Source organism: Schistocerca americana, chromosome 3 (genome assembly GCF_021461395.2).
Source record: "Schistocerca americana isolate TAMUIC-IGC-003095 chromosome 3, iqSchAmer2.1, whole genome shotgun sequence".
NCBI lineage: Eukaryota > Metazoa > Arthropoda > Insecta > Orthoptera > Acrididae > Schistocerca > Schistocerca americana.
Window position 1 is genome coordinate 336,427,524 of NC_060121.1, and position 21,457 is coordinate 336,448,980.

Consider the following 21,457-nt stretch of genomic DNA (forward strand, 5'->3'; position numbering starts at 1 on the left):
TAGCGGACTGTAATATTCCTCGTGAAACCGAATAAATATGCTTGGAACGATCGTAGAAGCTCTGGTAACACAAATATCTAACCTCTATTCTAAGGGCTACACTCTATAAAAGGGACCTCTAATGACTAACAACACTTAGTTGGTACGGTAATGCGAATTATAAGCGTGAACATGCATACTAACGAGTGTTGAAGTTTGTACTTCGACCCACCTGAAGTGCAGATTTTTCACCCTGTTCAAGAGGTCTGCGTGCCCGGACGAGTATTGCTCAATGACGTCCTTAACGTCGTACGGTTTCAGGGCTTCTCTAAACTTTCTTCGAGCCACGAAATACTTGAGCTACAGCAAGGCAACAGCAGAGGAAGGAAGAAATAAAACACGCCATTGTGAAAGTGAGTCAAGGCAGTGGTACAGTCTGGAAGAACTCTACAAGTGCCATCTGCGCGAGTGGCTGCATTCACACCGCAAGAGTCCATCCTCATGAGTTCCCTCAACATTAAAATCCAATATTTGCTTCATTTCACCGATCAATATAAGGAATGGTAATAATAAGTTAAGTGAAATACTGATATCATTCAAAATCTGATAAATTTTCAGACATAAGACGGCGCTTTATAGGGGATAAGGCTGGGTCTAAAGATTATCTTTGGAAATCTTTATGAGCATTTTAAGTATAAAATGGCGTGCGGCGATCATCTTGCGAACATTGTTGTGGTATTCAGAACGAAGACTGATTAGATGCAGCTTTTTGAGGTAAACTATCTTGTGCAAGTTTCTTCATATTCGTATGACTACTACAATAGCCGTCAGTGTGAACCAGCTTTTTGTATTCTAGCATTGGTTTTGTTCTACAACTATTCTACTTCCTCCCCTCCCCTCCCCATTTCCGTCCCAACTTCGCTTTCTTAACATATTACATACTCGTTGGTTCCTCGGGAACCGTTAGGTCGACCTATACCACCTTTTAGTCACGTTGTGACATGAAGAGCTTTCCTACCCGCCTTCATTGGTTATCCGATGCACCCTACGGTATTCAGCATTCATCTATAGCACAGTATTTAAAAGCTTCTGTTCTGTTCTGGTCTTTACTGTTTGTTGTTGTGGTCTTCAGTCCAGAGACTGATCTGTCGCATATCTCCATGTTACTCCATCCTGTGCAAGCTTCATCATCTCCAAGTATCTATTGCTACCTAAATCCTTCTGAATCTCCTTTGTGTATTCATCTCTTGGTCTCCCTTTACGATTTTTACCCTCCACGCTTCCCTCCAATAATAAATTGGTGATCTCTTGATGCCTCAGAATATGTCCTACCAACCGATCCCTTCTTTCAGTCAGGTTGTGCCACAAATTCCTCTTCTCCCCAATTCTATTCAGTACCTCCTCATTATTTACGTGATCTACCCATCTAATCTTCAGCACCATATTTCGAAAGCTTCTATTCTCTTTTTGTCTAAATTATTTACCGTCCATGTTTCACATCCGTACATGGCTACACTCCACACAAATACGTTTAGAAAAGACTTCCTGACACTTAAATCTACACTCGTTGTTAACAAATTTATCCTCTTCAGAAACGGTTTTCTTGCCATCGCCAGTCTACATTTTATATCCTCTCTTCTTCGACCATCATCAGCTATTTTGCTCCCCAAATAGCAAAATTCCTTTACTACTTTCTGTGTCTCATTTCCTAATCTAATACCCTCAGCATCACCCGATTTAATTCGACTACTCTCCATGATCCTCGTTTGGCTTTTGTTGATGTTCATCTTATACCCTCCCTTCAAGACACTGTCCATTCCGTTCAACTGCTCTTCCAGGTCCTTTGCTGTCCCTGACAGAATTACAATGTCATCGGCGAACCTCAAAGTTTTTATTTCTTCTCCATGGATTTTAATTCCTACTCCAAACTTACTGCTTATCGTTGTCGTTTCACTTCCATGAATGGCTGCGCTCCAGACCAACACGTTCAGAAAAGATTTCCTGATACTACGATGTATTCGATGTTACCATATTTCCCTACAAAAATCAGTGATCCTTGAGGCATTTGGATTTATCCTTGTTATCCAATCTGACAAAACAGCTCTGCTACTCGTACCACTCGTCTAGGTCCATTATGAGAAGTTTCAATACGGAATCGCGTAGGCATTTTTTCTTTCTTAATTTTTTTTTTTTTGCTATTCTCAAACCCTAGCATTCTGCAAAAACGTTACGAACCATCCACTGAGTTTATATTTCCTTAAACATTTATACGGGTCGCCGAATGAACACTTGAAGGATGCTCTTTCCTTCACCTTTTTTCTTCCTGAAGAAGATGTTTGATGTTCACTCAGCACCACGAAGTACCTTCAACTCCGTCTTTGACACATAGTTGTCTTATAATGCGGAAATTTCTAGATTCTGTTCCTGTGGCTAGAGCAGCAGAGATGGAAAGTTTTTCTGCTAGGTGTCCCTACCACATACTTTTTAAACATTTGACCATCCTTTATCCGTGGGGTCACATGAGTTACGTTGGAGTGCTTCTTTTCGTAAAAAACATTCCAAATTAAAAATGTAATGAAATAATCTAGACCGCATAAAATAATTTTATTTTTAAAAAAAGGTGATCGGTGTCGCTCAATGTTTGACTATTCTCAGACCGTTTCCCCTTGCTGACTGCTAGAGATGGCGACATGAAGCACGAACTTCTATAGGATGGCGTGAAGAGCGTCTTACTGTACCGACGGTAAAAAAATCGATCGGCAGATACACACCGCTTCATTGCCATTACTAATGTCAGTCGTGGAAGGTGAGATCATCGACAGCCCTCCAAAGGGACTGTTGTGGTTTCTTAAGGGAATGACCTGTATTTTGTCCGGCCAGCTTATACATTGTACATAACAGAGGATATTGGGTGTAAATGCTACTCTGAAGCAAACAGACTGCCACGGGAGGGGAAATCGTAGTGACAAGCAGTATCAAACCAGTTAGAAGACCGAAAAAGAAGAAAAATGTGAAAACAGTGAAATAACTGACGCTTCACACGGATTGTGGTGGATCGTCTCATTCAGAATGGCACCCGGCAATAGAATCCGTCACTACTGTTCCTCCCAGTACACCTCAAGGAAAGGCCGAGAAACAAAGGAGAGAAGATGTATTCTAATTTGCTTTGGGTTCGCCATGTTCTCTCAAAATAATCGGTATATTTTGTTGACAGTCGCATCGGAGTACATTTCTCTCTTTTTCAGGTAGCCAGTTAAGTGAACAACATTAAAAACAAGTCATCCAGCTCATCTGTGAATACATTTTCTATTAGCGATCTCTTCATCTGTGCTACGAAATAGTGGGGATCGCCACTTCGCTCTTCAAAGTAACTGTAATGCCATTCACACTGCCTTGCCAGCTGCATGCATTTACCTTCTCCTACATGGACCTCTTACCATCACATCAAAACTCTAAGCCCTCGTCGCTATACTTTGCGAAAACTGGACTCCAGTAATCCCATTGTTTCCCCTCTAATTTTCAGTTCTGTTATGTTGCCCCACTTTACCAACATATGCCTCCAACCCTACACCTACACTCCATACCCTTTCGCAGTGAAATTTTAACCGACGCCCTCTCTCAATACTATCAGCTCCAACTCTTCCTTCCCTATCTTACACCATATCAGGGTACCCCACTTGCCTCCTATCCTTTTCGTACCACACACCGTCCTCCATTCTATTTCCACTTCTCACCGTACCTAGCTCACCTACCCTGATCTCGACAACTACAACCACCGGATCCTTTTGTTTATACTCACGCCAACGAGCCTGCTGAACGTCTTTTACGGACTCATTTCCACTGTTTTTTTTTTTTTTTTTTTTTGCAATATGAGTAGTGAGTAGTTTCGATAGTCATGGATCTGTGTGCTTGCGTGAGCAACCTGTCGTGTCTGTATCGGAACTAAACATCAGAATACTATGATGCAAATTCTTGTCTGTATGATGTGCCTATGTTGCAGCTACATATCAAAGTATTCTGATAGATATTATGATGTGTAGTTCCGATAAGGACACGATGGATGCCTTACGCAGTTACGTAGATCTGAAGATGATCCATGGCGATCTAAACAAGTCATACGAAAAAATATGTCCAACTGAGATTGAAAAATAAAAGAAATATAGTTTTTTTTTGCTACCAGAACGGTTGCTGAATTCTCTCACGACAAATAAGCTGACTATAGAGCATTTGGTATAATTTTTTTTTCTTTTTGAGCCGAAAAAACGTCAACAACAGTTTGTACTACAAACAATGAAAATAGTCTTAGTGATTTGAAAAACCGTAGGTAAATATCTTAGATTTTCAATTAAAACTGTTTCATTTTTATGTACTTTGCATCCATTTCGGAGAGACTATCACCTACAGGTCACTCCCCACCCATAAGCGGCGAGAGAATCAAACAAGATTTTTTAAAATATTATCTGTACCCTGTCACGTGACGAAGGTTAGTTCTTTCAGTAGTGTGGGACATACTTGACTTTGTAAAGTGATATGTATTAGGCTGAGGAAAATTTTATAATTATTTTGTCTGTCTCAGTTGCATGAATATACTATTTTATCACTGCGGTGGCTAACGGTATCAGGCTGACTCGCTCGTTCTTAAACGCACACCTTTTTATTAGCCAGAACTAGTTGTACAGCACGGTGCCAAAAGGCACGAATAGCCTGCTCACAGTTTGACTTTCTTGTACAAAGCTATTTGTGCCTACACTTGAAAGAAAAGCATCCCTGGGTGACTATTTTTAACAAATTAACCTGGTTTCAACACTGCTAGGAGTGTCTTCTTCAGAATTTAAAACAAAGAATGGTCTACATTCTGCAACATGATCACAGAATAATGACTAAAAACGTATGATAGGGTATAAGTACGGAATCATCGTAAAAGACTGATAGTACTTATATGTCATTTTTACGATGGTTCCGTACTTATACCCTATCATACGTTTTTAGTCATTATTCTGTGATCATGTTATAGAATACAGACCATTCTTTGTTTTAAATTCTGAAGAAGACACTCCTAGCAGTGTTGAAACCAGGTTAATTTGTTAAAAATAGTGACCGACGGCTGTTTTTCTTTCAGTTGTAACTATTCACGGTCTCTGAACGTGCAGCCATGTACAAAATTTTGCTGTTCGTGACTTTTGGCACCATGTTGTGTAACTAATTATGATTACTAACAGGATGTGTTGTCTGAGAATGGGCGAGTCAGCCCGAAACAGGTAACCACTGCAGCAATAACATTGCATACTCATGCAACTGAGACGGACAAAATAAAAATTTATCAAATTTTCCTCAATACTATACAGTTGCGGACCCAGGCCATCCAGAAGCAGCATGCCTCGAATCATCCGTGAAAGTTCGGCCGCCAAGTGCAAGTCTTACTTCAGGCGACGCCACATTTGGTGACTTGCGCGCCGGTGATGAGGATGAAATGAAGATGAAGACAGCACAACACCCAGTCCTCGAGCGGAGAAAATCTCCAACCAAACCGGGAATCGAACCTGGACCCGGTTGCAGTGGAAGCGAGCACGTTACCACCCAGCTAAGCAGGTGGACTTCACCATACATTTCTTTGGAGAACGTGTGTTTCCCTTATTTCTTTAAGATGTGGGACTGAAAGATGAACACAGTTCTAGCACGTATCCTTTGCTTAGAAATACAAGGAACCATATTAAACAAACGCGTATCTGAGAGTCCTGTTGCTACCCAGGGTTAACTAAAATGGCGATCCGAGCGGACACTCGTGCGATGTGAACGCAGCCGACAGGTGCCGTGCTCGCCTTGCAGTGATGCACAGCAGTTGCTAGACGAAAGAAGGGAAGTAACAAAGAGTGAGGCGTGGTGCTGCGACCGGCGGCGGCTGAGAGTGCACCTCGCGCGACCATCTCCACCACCGTAACTGCTCGTCACCAAGTAGCGATCTTACGCCCCGCTGTGGTCGTTAGTGGTGCTGGAAAGCTGAAGAGGAGCTACTGTATTAAGCACACATATTTCACTGCTAACACACTCACTAAGCTACCTAAAGAGACACTCAGCGAGGGTTGCACGTACAGTTCTGAAGAAACATTAGAAAATGCTAAAACAGTTCAAGTCTTGATGTTCGAACATTAACAGTAGATAGATACCACATGCTTTTTCTGGTTTAGTATCACACTTGTTTGGACTTTAGATGCACTTACAAACACACAAATACCATGTGCACTGGTAATATTACTATCGGGTTGATCGGGCGAACCAGTATTTTAATGAGAAGGCGAGTAACTCATATCATGCATTTGTTTCCCGTGGTTCATAACACCTTCCCACAAACGCATCTAACATTTACATGCAGTCTATCGTTAACATTTAGGAAGCACTAGAGGTATCTATTCACTAATAATGGTCGAAGATGAGACGTTAGCGTAGAAACAGCATGCAGCACAGAGGATATTCGTCGTTGTCTAGCACCTCAGTAGTGGCAACACTTAGACACAGTATTACAGGTTTGCAGTCACAAAAGGAATTTGGGTTGCCCTCTATTTCGTTGTTATTCGTGTGTGTGTGTGTGTGTGTGTGTGTGTGTGTGTGTGTGTAGTACAAAAGTCGTTAATGAGAGGCTGGCTGGCCAAGCAAGCGACTGAAAGGAGACTCCATCGAGACTCTCCAGTTTTCCAGTTCTTTGACAAGACGGGAATTGTGTATTCATCTCCGTTTCTTCAATAAATGAGAAAATTCCTGAGTCATAACTTATTATAGGAATACTGATGTAAGCAAGACGGAATTACGTTACTTACGGGAAATAAGTGACCACTGGTGCTTGCGGAATAGTTAAAACTAGCGATTTGGTAAATTACATTTATGCATATTGCGTAAATGTATCAAGCTTTTACCAGTAGGGTCCAGATTGAGCATTATTTAGGACTGTTATATGATTATCTGAATGTGAGGTGCCTGTTCTTTCGGACATGTCCGAAAGAATAGACACTGTGCTTTGATATAGTTGATCCGCGTCGATGGGCAATAAATCCACCTCCCTAAGTGTGGATGCACAATTACGTTCGATCTCCTGTGGCAATCTAAAATTAGCGAGCATGGAGGATATGGACGGGAACAGGGAGACTGCCGAGATAGTCCGCACACTTCCGATAAACACGGCGTCCGGATGGAACAGTGGTTAACACAACTGCCTAAAAAGCAGGAGATCCCGAGTTCAAGTCTCGGTCCGGCACATATTTTCATTCGTCACAGCTACAAATGTTTTAACGGGTGTAGAAACTGAAGCAAGGGGAAAGATACTTTTCAGATCTCAATGTATTGCCTACTCCTTATCACAGGCAAGTTTCTGGTGCGAAAACAAAGGTGCAGGCTGCATACATTTCTCTCAGAGCTGCAGAATTAGACGTACATTGTGATACAGATACGGCGCGAAAAATCCTTGGCAAGTGTAGAAGATTTATCTGTAGACGTGCATTGGGACTGATACGACGTAATTCCATGCAAGTAAGGTACTGACCAAATGTCATTAGGTTTACTTGAGACTTCTATTAGTGGATTGCGTTGTGAGATGATTTCTTGTGTCGTATTTTATAAATGTCAACGAGAGTCAATTCAGTATTTGAAATTCTTTGATTAACTATTTTGGGATGGCATACCCGCAACAGCCGTGAATGAAACTCCAAATTAAAAAAAATGATTTAATGCGACGAACGATAGTAACAAATTATAAACAAAATGTTGTGTAGAAGAGTACAAGAGAAACGATGGGTGGATGGAATCGCTGAGAGAAGTGCCTGCAGTTGATTACTAGTACATGTACACGACTTACAACTGGTCTTACAGATGATACCCTACAGTGATCCGTGCCTTCATATCTGCATATTTGCTGCGGTACGAGGACAGTCAGATTGGTAGTGGTGTGTACACTAGTGAGAGAACGTGACATTCATGTCGATGAAAAAAAAAAAAAAAAAAAAAAAAAAAAAAAAAAAAAAAAAAAAAAAACTGCGAATATAGATCTGCATTTCGTGTTAACCTGTTCTAGCTGCCTGTATGACATCACTGAATTTACGGGAACTATTTTTCGGAACAAGGACGAGTGACAGCCTAATGTAACTTCTCTAAGCTTCACATCGTGTTTAATTAATTTCTCAACACAACAACGTCAGTGCTCATCCATGGAAAATCCAGGATATGCCAGTATCGCCGCCACGAGAAAAACACAATTCCTTTTTTTTTGAAAATTTTATGCAGCTAGTTTTTTATATAATGATGTGCCCTCATCATTAGTTCTTTTTCTACTGTATGGCCGTCATACGTGCATACTTGCATTAATTTTTTTTTGACGCTGCATATTTCTCACGGGAATAAAAAAAAAATTCGGATTACAAAATAATACCGAAATGTACCTGGTTAAAGCAAGCCGTTCAGTCAGCTGAAGTGCTCCGGACAAAATAAGAAAGATTTTATTTATCCAAAAACAAGCCTCTTTTTTGAAAGAAAATACTACACATTTTAATGTTGAAGTGAAGATGCTCTTTCCTTTGTTAACAAACAACATCCATTCGAAAATGGTAGCAAAGTACAGGTGCTAATGGGTAAGACAGTAGAAGTTTGTTTTTCGGTCTCTCTAACAAGTGTAGAACGATAAGCGAGTTTGGAAATTTATTCTCCGAGGCTCCTCAAGCTTGTGAATGTGCTTTAACACTAACTAACTCAAACCGACTTACTATTTTAATCACAAGCAAGAAATGTTAATACACCAGATTTGACACCAAATAAGGTAAATAATCTATTTCCCCATTGCGCATACAAACGACACGATGATGTAACAGACACTGTGAAGGACATAAGAAAAATGAGAACTACGTGGTTCACAACCACAAAGAACGTATTTCAGACATTGAATTACATTCTTTGGGGAGAAGCAAAAATTATTATCTTTTAACATAAAGAGACTATACAGGGTGATTTTTTTTCCACCGTATACAAACTCTAGGGATTGATCGATGAGAGGATACGGTATAAAAGATGTCTAATGAACTTACGTTCGGAAATGCATGGTTTCCAAGTTAGAAATCACTTATTCAATCACACATTGTTACAGAGACTGCGGTCTAATACGCGCTGTACCATGGAGCCAGAGTTACAGTATGAGCTGAAGATGGTTTCCATGCGCCTCAAAGCATGCGTGTACGCGCCGCAGCACGTTCTGTCTCACACGTTCATATCGGCCAGGCTGCATTCGAACAGTTTCAAAGGCAGCATGAATACGCCGCTCCAGCGTCTCCACATCTGGAACGGGCTCTGAATAGACGATGGTTTTGAGATGGCCCCATAACCAGAAATCGCACTTGTTGAGAAACTGTGAACGAGCAGGCCTTGCAACTGGAGCCTCTCGTCCGATCCATCGACCTTGAAGACACGATTGAGATGCGTCCGGACGTTAACGGCGAATTGGCTGGAACACCATCATGTAGCAGCCACATAACATTTCGAATCATCAATGGCATTTCTTCCAGCAGGGAAGGCAATGTCACCCGCAAGAAACGCCGATAGTTCCGGCCTGTTAGGCGACATGGAAGGAAGACTGTCCCAAAATACGGTCACCAATTATCCCAGCCCACACACTCCGGCTGCATCGACACTGATGATTCGCTGTCATCATATCATGGGGATTCTGCATACTATCCCACAGATGACCGTTACGAAACCTGAAGATACCACTCCTCGTAAAGGTTGTCTCATCTCTGAAAAGGGTGGATGACACAAATCCCGGAATCTACATCTACATCTACATGACTAGTCTGCAATTCACATTTAAGTGCTTGGCAGAGGGTTCATCGAACCATAATCATACTATATCTCTACCATTCCACTCCCGAACAGCGCGAGGGAAAAACGAACACCTAAACCTTTCTGTTCGAGCTCTGATTTCTCTTATTTTATTTTGATGATCATTCCTACCTATGTAGGTTGGGCTCAACAAAATATTTTCGCATTCGGAAGAGAAAGTTGGTGACTGAAATTTCGTAAATAGATCTCGCCGCGACGAAAAACGTCTTTGCTTTAATGACTTCCATCCCAATTCGCGTATCATATCTGCCACACTCTCTCCCCTATTACGTGATAATACAAAACGAGCTGCCCTTTTTTGCACCCTTTCGATGTCCTCCGTCAATCCCACTGGTAAGGATCCCACACCGCGCAGCAATATTCTAATAGAGGACGAACGAGTGTAGTGTAAGCTGTCTCTTTTGTGGACTTGTTGCATCTTCTAAGTGTCCTGCCAATGAAACGCAACCTTTGGCTCGCCTTCGCCACAATATTATCTATGTGGTCTTTCCAACTGAAGTTGTCCGCAATTTTTACACCCAGGTACTTAGTTGAATTGACAGCGTTGAGAATTGTACTATTTATCGAGTAATCGAATTCCAACGGATTTCTTTTGGAACTCATGTGGATCACCTCACACTTTTCGTTATTCAGCGTCAACTGCCACCTGCCACACCATACAGCAATCTTTTCTAAATCGCTTTGCAACTGATACTGGTCTTCGGATACCTTACTAGACGGTAAATTACAGCATCATCTGCGAACAACCTAAGAGAACTGCTTAGATTGTCACCCAGGTCATTTATATAGATCAGGAACAGCAGAGGTCCCAGGACGCTTCCCTGGGGAACATCTGATATCACGTCAGTTTTACTCGATGATTTGCCGTCTATTACTACGAACTGCGACCTTCCTGACAGGAAATCACGAATCCAGTCGCACAACTGAGACGATACCCCATAGGCCCGCAGCTTGATTAGAAGTCGCTTGTGAGGAACGGGGTCAAAAGCTTTCCGGAAATCTAGAAATACGGAATCAACTTGAGATCCCCTGTCGGTAGCGGCCATTACTTCGTGCGAATAAAGAGCTAGCTGCGTTGCACAAGAACGATGTTTTCTGAAACCATGCTGATTACGTATCAATAGATCGTTCCCTTCGAGGTGATTCATAATGTTTGAATACAGTATAAGCTCCAAAACCCTACTGCAAACCGACGTCAATGATATAGATCTGTTCAAAAATGGTTCAAATGGCTCTAAGCACTATGGGACTTAACATCTATGGTCATCAGTCCCCTAGAACTTAGAACTACTTAAACCTAACTAACCTAAGGACATAACACAACACCCAGCCATCACGAGGCAGAGAAAATCCCTGACCCCGCCGGGAATCGAACCCGGGAACCCGGGCGTGGGAAGCGAGAACGCTACCGCACGACCACGAGATGCGGGCTATAGGTCTGTAGTTCGATGGATTACTCCTACTACCCTTCTTAAACACTGGTGCGACCTGCGCAATTTTCCAATCTGTAGGTACAGATCTATCGGTGAGCGAGCGGTTGTATATGATTGCTAAGTAGGGAGCTATTGTATCAGCGTAATCTGAAAGGAACCTAATCGGTATACAATCTGGACCTGAAGACTTGCCCGTATCAAGCGATTTGAGTTGCTTCGCAACCCCTAAGGTATCTACTTCTAAGAAACTCATGGTGGCAGCTGTTCGTGTTTCAAATTCTGGAATATTCCATTCGTCTTCCCTGGTGAAGGAATTTCGGAGAACTGCGTTCAATAACTCCGCTTTAGCGGCACAGTCGTCGGTAACAGTACCATCGGCACTGCGCAGCGGAGGTATTGACTGCGTCTTGCCGCTTGTGTACTTCACATACGACCAGAATATCTTCGGATTTTCTACCAAATTTCGAGATAATGTTTCGTTGTGAAAGCTATTAAAGGCATCTCGCATTGAAGTCCGTGCCAAATTTCGCGCGTCTGTAAATTTTAGCCAATCTTCGGGATTTCGCGTTCTTCTGAACTTCGCATGCTTTCTCCGTTGCCTCTGCAACAACGTTCGGACCTGTTTTGTGTACCACGGGGGATCAGTTCCATCTCTTACCAAGTTATGAGGTATGAATCTCTCAATTGCTGTTGCTACTATATCTTTGAATTTGTGCCACATCTCGTCTACATTTGCATAGTCAGTTCGGAAGGAATGGAGATTGTCTCTTAGGAAGGCTTCTAGTGACACTTTATCCGCTTTTTTAAATAAAATTATTTTGCGTTTGTTTCCGGTGGATTTGGAAGAAACGGTATTGAGCCTAGCTACAACGACCTTGTGATCACTAATCCCTGTATCAGTCATGATGCTCTCTATCAGCTCTGGATTGTTTGTGGCTAAGAGGTCAAGCGTGTTTTCGCAACCATTTACAATTCGCGTGGGTTCGTGGACTAACTGCTCGAAATAATTTTCGGAGAAAGCACTTAGGACAATCTCGGAAGATGTTTTCTGCCTACCACCGGTTTTGAACAAGTATTTTTGCCAACGTATCGAGGGAAGGTTGAAGTCCCCACCAACTATAACCGTATGAGTGGGGTATTTATTTGTTACGAGACTCAAATTTTCTCTGAACTGTTCAGCAACTATATCATCGGAGTCTGGGGGTCGGTAGGAGGAGCCAATTATTAACTTAGTTCGGCTGTTAAGTATAACCTCCACCCATACCAATTCGCACGGAGTATCTACTTCGACTTCACTACAAGATAAACCACTACTGACAGACACAAACACTCCACCACCAATTCTGCCTAATCTATCTTTCCTGAACACCGTCTGAGACTTCGTAAAAATTTCTGCAGAACTTATTACAGGCTTTAGCCAGCTTTCTGTACCTATAACGATATCAGCTTCTGTGCTTTCTATTAGCGCTTGAAGCTCAGGGACTTTCCCAGCACAACTACAACAATTTACAACTACAATTCCGACTGTTCCTTGATCCAAGCACGTCCTGTATTTGTCATGCACCCTTTGAGATTGCAGCCCACCCCGTACTTTCCCGAGACCTTCTAACCTAAAAAACCACCCAGTCCACGCCACACAGCCTCCGCTACCCGTGTAGCCGCCAGCTGAGTGTAGTGAACTCCTGACCTATTCAGCGGAACCCGAAACCCCACCACCCTATGGCGCAAGTCAAGGGATCTGCAGCCAATAATTGTAGCCTGGTGGACAAGCCAGTGATAAAACTGCTCCCGATGTAAGTAAGCAGTGCACACGCTGCAAGTGAAAAGGGTTGTAACAGCTGTCATGTAGAACGTTCCACACGGTCGTCTGCCCCAACGTATACAGACGGGTCTCCTACTTTGTACTGGCACGGCAGTCTTCTTCCGTGGTGCTAATCACATTTTCCTCCAAGTCTGGTGTGCGAACATTTCGGACACGTCCTTCACGGTATCCTTCTTTCTGAAACTACCCTATCTCTGACAAACGGGAAACACTGTTGCAAACATTGAATGCTGTGGTGGTTGTCGACGGCGATTGGTCTCCTGACACAATCTTGCTGCTCACCGCCATTTGCATTTTCCTTTCCGTAAGTAAACACCATGTAAGCGAGTTGTCGATTCGAATATGGAACCATTGTGTAGAACGCTGTTATCACATCTAATACAGTCTGAATCAGCAAGAGAAATGAATCGGTGACATTACCAATGACTGTAGCAGGAGAGGGCGCTTGGGCATGGCGTATAAGCAATAGTACCACCGTCTAGGAGGAAACCATGCGTATGTAACTGTGGCTGCATGGTACAGCGCGTATTAGACCGCAGTCTCTGTAAAAAACTATGATTGAGTAAATCGCCTTTAGCAAGGAAACCATGCGTTTCCGGACAAACGTTCATTAGACATTTGTTGTTCCGTACCTTCTCATCGATCAATCCTTAGAGTTTGTACACGGTGGAAAAAATAACCCTATATAATCATTTCAGTCTTAATCTAATGCATGACTGACTTTAAAGGAATTAAATGCTTGTCACAAGAATAATCTGGTAAATCTAGTGGTGTAACTACGGTAACTGGCGCCCAAGGCAAATGTTAACTTTGCCCCTGCCCTCCCACCCCTAATCACCCCATCTTTTCTTCAGTTCTTATTGTTGCTTAGACTTTTTATACATTTAGTAAGATCAATAAGTCTTGACAGAGAAGTAAAAGGTACGTTTTTCAAAAACTTTTTTTTGTATTAAACAACTGGAAATCTGTAACTGCCTGCAAAGAATAAAGCGACAGATTTGTATGAATGCAGAGTCTCGCGGCGATAACATTGAATAAAATGTTCTCGGGTTTCCAACCGCGTCAATTGCTTAAAACTACATCAAGCACTCCTTGGCCATTGTCAAGTCATAATACTTGACAATGGCCAAGGAGTGCTTGGCCGAAAGGTCGTGTAGTTTTAATCAATTGACGCGGTTGGAAACCCGAGAACATTTTATTCAAAGCGACAGATTGTCCGCACAAGCAAAGGCCCTGCGTTCGAGTCCCGGTCCGGCACACAGTTTTAATCTGCCAGAAAGTTTCATTTCAGAGCATACTCTGCTACCGAGTGAAAGCTTCATTCTGACAACAACGGGATTACTTCTTCATTCTTCCATTGCCGATCAATATAAAGCTGCAACAAACAAAACAACAAATGCGAAATAACTCGTAACACATCCGTTGCGGAGGCCCACTTGGCGTAATGAGAGCGATTCGACCTAGTAGCCATAAAGACACAAGAGTCTCCGAACCAAGGAGAGGTAGGTCTCACGGCACTGCCGCTCGATACAATCCAATCGCTCAATCCAATCCAATGCGAAGCACCTCATGATTTCCTATCATCCAACTGCATCCCGTTTCCATGTTAGTGCTCTCCTATCCTTCCTTTCTTCCTTTTTCCTCGTCTATTTGTACTACTTCTTCACGCTCCTATTCTTCCCTCCGTCTTTCCCTTTTATTTTGTCCTTCTTCATATTTTTTGGGCTGTCGATACTACTCCCACACGGAAACGGCGCCCAACGTACCCGCCCCGCCTGCCATACCCTAGTTACACCACTGAGTGAGATCGCCCAGAGGTTGAGCTTAGAATAAGTCAACTCAGCCAGTCTGGAGCAAATCACAACTGCTGACAGACTACGCATTCTTGAAATACACAAAGTATTTCAAGAGTCCAAAGTCACCTACATATTGGTAAAAAATGATGCCAAGTGCCAAAAGGACTCCCGCACTGAGTGTTCCGTGAAAAGTTAATTAGGTGTCATTCATCTTGGGAATCGAGTTTATAAACGATTTCTGCCTGTTTTAGAAACAGATACTGACCAGATAAGATATCGGTACCGGGAATTCCAAGACTGTATCAAAATCTCCACAGTAGTTCTTCAGACTAGACCGGACATACAGAAAGAAATGAGCAGGGGGATTCAGTTTATACGAGCAGGTATAGAAGATTTAATAAAATATTTTTATTCGCTTCCTAAAAACACAACTAGAACTTAATTTTATATTTCCATGGAGTAATGTTCATCTTTATACTTTTGACGGATGATGAATGCAATATATGCTCTAATGGCAAAGCGTCATCAGTTATGTGATATAATTACAATTTAAGAATTTTTCCGACTTTTTCCTTTACTTTTTCCTTTACTTGTAGTGTGAAACTGTGTGTCTTCGCAAATTTCTTGATTCTACGTCAACGGGAAGTACCCTATACGTTTTGATGAGTGAGTCTGTATCAAAACATGTGACATAAACGGTGGAATCTTTTGATCGCATTGACTTAGAAGCTTAAAACTTTTACATCGTGTAGGGAACATAGACCTTAGCATGTGACATAAATTTGAACTTGATGCGCCAATCTTCTGAAGAAAAACGGGATCTTAGCAGACAGAGAGACAAACAGAGAGACCGATAAAATATGCCAAAAAATTTTTTTCGTGTCACTTAATTACAAATTAACAATTTTCGGCATTTATCCTTTACTTTTACTGTGAGTCTTTGCTTCTTGACAAATTTCTCGATATAGGCCAACGAGAAATACGCTATAGGTTTTGATGAGTGATATTTCTGGTGTGAAAAAATGTAAAATAAATGGCCGTATCTTTTGACTGCATTTACTTAGAAACTTAAAATTTTTAAACTGCCAAATGATCATAGACATTAACATATGACTAATATCTGAACCGCGGAGTAGCTGTGTGGTCTGTGGCTCCTTGCCACGGTTCGCACGGCTCATCCCGTCGGAGGTTCGATGTGTCTGTGTGTTTTTGTGTGTGTGTGTGTGTGTGTGTGTGTGTGTGTGTCCGTGTCCTTATCGTAAGTTAGTTTAAGTTAGATTAAGAAGTGTGTAAGCGGTGGGACCGATGACCTCGGCAGTTTGGTCCCATAGGAACTTACCACAAATTTCCAAATTTTTTTAAAATGGATGATGGGATGATATAGAAATCATATTTCAAACCTTAAAATTACTCAGAAGTTCCTGGCTGATTAAAGTAGATGCCGGACCGGGACTTCAACCTAAAACCTCACCTTTAACGGGTAATTCTTTTACCTGAGCTACCCAGGCACTACCAGTCGCTCGTCCTGACAGATCAGTTCTTCTGCTTTGAGATTACTTCTTTGATATTTAGCCTCTGAAGTTAATAATAAGTTGCACTAGTGGTAGATGGTAGTGGTGAAATCAGTGTGCTTGCTTCTGGCCAGCTGGCCTCCCATTGCAGTGCTTGTCACGAGCAGACATGGAAAACAGTCGAGAGGAGAGGTGAGCTGAGGGCGCGGTGCACTACCTCGCCTGCACGTTCTTGACGCGGCCCAGCAGGTCGACGTGGCCCGCGGAATACTGCTCAATCACGTCCTTCACGTCGTACGGCTTCAGCGCCTCCTTGAACTTCCGCCGAGCTACAAAGTACTTCATCTAAAGTACGTAGAGAAACAACAGCGAATGTAGTAGGAGCCGCTTCACACTCACCAACCAAGAAGCAATCTCACACACGCGCAACAGGCTCTCGCACTTGCACAAGTAAGTACTGCGGTGTGAGTTGTGCAGTTCAGGGAGAGGAAAGCCAAAAGAAATTAAGTGTATTTCATGATCTGAAGGTGCGGAGGCGGGTACATGGACAAATGTCATACCAGTTGTTCTGTTTCGCCTACTCGACCGTTTCTGAAAGGTTGCGGATGTTTCAGGTACCCTACGTATTTCTATAATGGTTCAAGATATCGATTTTCGGCATGTGATATTATACACAAAGAAAAATAAATATTCAGCGGTTTAAAGTCCCCTTGACGGCTAGTAGAGACAGAGCACAATCTCAGTTTGTCCACTGACTGAGGAGGAATTGTGTTCTGTTCAAAGAAGTCATCCTAGAACTTACCCTGCTTAGAGCAGTCTTGTGAGAGAGGAGTGTCAGGGGCGGATCGAATTCGCGTGGAATATTAACGACCTTTTTGATGTGGTACATCAGCCACTGAAAGTGATCTTTCGGAGGTTTTTCACACCCATACTGGGCTAGTTGCAATTTACGACTCAGAAAATACGATGCACAAACAGTTAAAATACGAGAACATGCAGAGCAAAGATTACTCCATTTACAGACAGGCGGCGCATATTACTTCCCTTCCCTAGGGCAAGAAATAAAATACCGTAAAGTTGTCAAATCGTGATATCAATGAACCTCGTACGACGGGATAAAGATTAGGAAAGACAGACTTGGAGAAACAACGGAAAACTTAAAATAGAAACAACCGGACAGAGATCGACCTCACTGCTTCCAAATGCGAGTCCTCTTTTCCACCTCACACAGTAGCATGTAGAACAGAGAGAGTATATTGCTGTATGATTAGTACTGGTAACCTATATCTGCCTTCCATATTGAAGACGTTTATGACTTTTCACGGAGTTACGTACATGTATGCCAACGGCCTTGCCGCAGTGGTAACGCAGGTTCCCATCAGATCACCGATGTTAAGCGCTGTCGCTTTTGGCTAGCTGTTTGATGGGAGACCATCCGGGTCTGCCGAGCGCTGTTGGCAAGTGTGGCGCACTCAGCCCTTGTGAAGCCAACTGAGAGGCTACTTGGTAGGAAACTGGCTCCCGTCACAAAAACTGACAAACAAGCGGGAGAGCGGTGTGGTGACCACACGACTCTCCCCCTCCAGTCACAACCCCCTTCCGAATCCAGTGATGCCTGTCTGTTGAGGATCAAACAGCGATCGGTCTGTACCGTTGACCCTTCCGAGGCCTATTTGGACGGAGTTTAGTGTTTATGTATTTGTATAAGGGGGAATGGGTAGCATTAAGGGACGAAATAGTGAAAGCAGCAGAGGATCAAGTAGGTAAAAAGACGAGGGCTAATAGAAATCCTTGGGTGACAGAAGAAATATTGAATTTAATTGATGAAAGGAGAAAATATAAAAATGCAGTAAATGAAGCAGGGAAAAAGGAATACAAACGGCTCAAAAATGAGATCGACAGGAAGTGCAAAATGTTTAAGCAGGGATGGCTAGAGGACAGATGTAAAGATGTAGAGGCATATCACACTAGGGGTAAGATAGATACTGCCTACAGGAAAATTAAAGAGGCCTTTGGAGAAAAGAGAGGTACTTGTATGAATATCAAGAGCTCAGATGGGAACCCAGTTCTAAGCAAAGAAGGGAGAGCAGAAAGGTGGAAGGAGTATATAGAGGGTCTATACAAGGGCGATGTGCTTGAGGACAATATTATGAAAATGGAAGAGGAGGTAGATGAAGATGAAATGGGAGATATGATACTGCGTGAAGAGTTTGACAGAGCACTGAAAGACCTAAGTCGAAACAAGGCCCCAGGAGTAGACAACATTCCATTAGAACAACTGACGGCCTTGGGAGAGCCAGCCCTGACAAAACTGAGCAAGATGAATGAGAGAGGCGAAATACCCTCAGACTTCAAGAAGAATATAATAATTCCAATCCCAAAGCAAGCAGGTGTTGACAGATGTGAAAATTACCGAACTATCAGTTTAATAAGTCACGGCTGCAAAATACTAACGCGAATTCTGTACAGACGAATGGAAAAACTGGTAGAAGCCGACCTCGGGGAAAGATCAGTTTGGATTCTGTAGAAATGTTGGAACACGTGAGGCAATACTGACCCTACGACTTATCTTAGAAGATACATTAAGGAAGGGGAAACCTACGTTTCTAGCATTTGTAGACTTAGAGAAAGCTTTTGACAATGTTGACTGGAATACTCTCTTTCAAATTGTAAAGGTGGCAGGGGTCAAATACAGGGAGCGAAAGGCTATATACAATTTGTACAAAAACCAGATGGCAGTTACAGGAGTCGAGGGGCATGAAAAGGAAGCAGTGGTTGGGAAGGGAGCGAGACGGGGTTGTAGCCTATCCCTGATGTTATTCAATCTGTGTATTGAGCAAGCAGTAAAGGAAACAATAGAAAAAATTGGAGTAGGAATTAAAATCCATGGAGAATAAATATAAACTTTGAGGTTCGCCGTTGATATGCTGAGGGAATTCGATTAGGAAATGAGACACTTAAAGTAGTTAATGAGTTTTGTAGTTTAGGGAGCAAAATAACTAACGATGATCGAAGTAGAGAGGATACAAAGTGTAGACTGGCAGTGGCAAGGAAAGCGTTTCTGAAGAAGAGAAATTTGTTAACATCGAGTATACATTTAAGTGTCAGGAAGTCGTTTCTGAAAGTATCTGTATTGAGTGTAGCCATGTATGGAAGTGAAACATGGACAATAAGCAGTTAGGACAAGAAGAGAATAGAAGCTTTAGAGATGTGGTGCTACAGAAGAATGTTGAAGATTAGGTGGGTAGATCACGTAACTAATGGGGAGGTATTGAATAGGATTGGGGAGAAGAGAAGTTTGTGGCACAACTTGACTAGAAGAAGGGATCGGTTGGTAGGACATGTCCTGAGGCATCAAGGGATCACAAATTTAGCATTGGAGGGCAGCGTGAAGGGTAAAAATCGTAGAGGGAGACCAAGAGATGATAACACTAAGCAGATTTAGAAGGATGTAGGTTGCAGTAGGTACTGGGAGATGAATAAGCTTGCACAGGATAGAGAAGCATGGAGAGGTGCATCAAACCAGTCTCTGGACTGAAGACCACAAGAACAACAACAACAACAACAACAACAACAACATAAGGGGTGATAAAAATGTTTCCATTTGGAGGGCTTACTGCAAGGTATATGGAATGCAGCACGACTCTGATGTAGATATACAAGCACCGACATATAGGCCAGCGACTATTGGGGCGTTATTGTATTTTTCGACGAGCGTGCGGTAAACGCTGAAACGTGAACTGTAGCGGCGTTATTACCAAATGCATCCAAGCAGGATCAAGATGCTGTTATTTTAATTTTTTTGACTGCCAAAGAACAAATACAGGTAGAAATGAGTCGGAGAACGAAGAAAGTATGTGGGGCAGCATGTCTGTCGAAAACCACAGTTGCGGAATGGTGTGAGAGAAGTGGTGCTGCTGCTTCATGATGATGCTCGTCCCAATATCACAAATGTCGTAACGCGGAAGTTAATCCAACTCAGGGGGGAGGCACTCTAGCAACTGCTCTCTAATCCAGATCTCTCCCAATGCGATTATCCGCCTTCGGTCCCTTATGAAAGCCCTTGAAGGGTTGGCGATTCCTGTCAGACGAGGGCGTTCAACACACAGTTTTGGACTTCTTCAGGCAGCACGACACTGTGTTTTACCAAACGGTTATCTTCAGCGTGGTGCGTTGATGGAGTGGCTGTCTCACTAGACACGGCGATGTTGCCTGAATGGCATACCCAATCTGGACTGTACGGCCATCGAATGGAAACTTTTTGATCACAGCATATAAAGTTCTGTGAGAAGATGGTTTTGGTGGCGAGAGAGGGAGGGAGGGAGGGAGGGAGGGAGAGAGAGAGAGAGAGAGAGAGAGAGAGAGAGAGAGAGAGAGAGAGAGAGATAGAAAAGATGAATTTTGTTTTACACGTGGAGGCACGGAGTGGCAGTCGTTTTTTATGTCAGCAAGTATTAGCTACTGTAGCAGCAGAGAACAATGAACGGACGTATGGCCACAGCACAGTCTTAAGTATAACCGTCCAGCGCTACACACGGCAAGGCGCCTGGCAACGAAGTAAATCTTACGGGCTACTAGTGGTTGCTGGAGATGAGTACGCAGAAAGGTTAAAACTTCGACCACCGTACGACGTGACGCATACTATAGTGGTGTTTGGCAGCCACGACGTCTGCCGACACAAAACAGCACCCGTGACGTTATCCTACGTTTATATGTTTACTCTGCAATGGAATTGGTTGAACCTGGCACCGTGCCAAAACCTCTGATATGATTTTGGGATCGGCGGAGTTCCTACAGCCGTCCTAATATCGTGATTTAGATATCTCATTGATTCCTTAATGATTTAGTCCGAATGACTTCTAAATAAAGGACAAGACTACGGCAGTATTTCGTTTCTTTTTCTTTTTCGAGCTGAGCATATTCTCCATCTACAATGACCTTGACCTCCAACGTTCTTCCATTTATAGAGCTACCGAGCGAGATGACCCAGTCGTGAGATACTGGATTCTAATACGAAAGGACGGCGGTGCCAATACCCACACAGCT

At 42.7% G+C, this 21,457-nt stretch overlaps 1 protein-coding gene across 1 annotated transcript in view; it reads right to left on the minus strand.

Annotated features, from left to right (window-relative positions):
• Positions 1 to 21,457, minus strand: part of LOC124606737 (potassium voltage-gated channel subfamily KQT member 4) — a 1,016,202-nt gene that overhangs the window by 169,865 nt on the left and 824,880 nt on the right. The window contains exon 11 of the mRNA XM_047138769.1: positions 212 to 339. Within this exon, the coding sequence (XP_046994725.1) occupies positions 212 to 339 (128 nt within the window). The remainder of the gene's footprint in view (positions 1 to 211; positions 340 to 21,457) is intronic.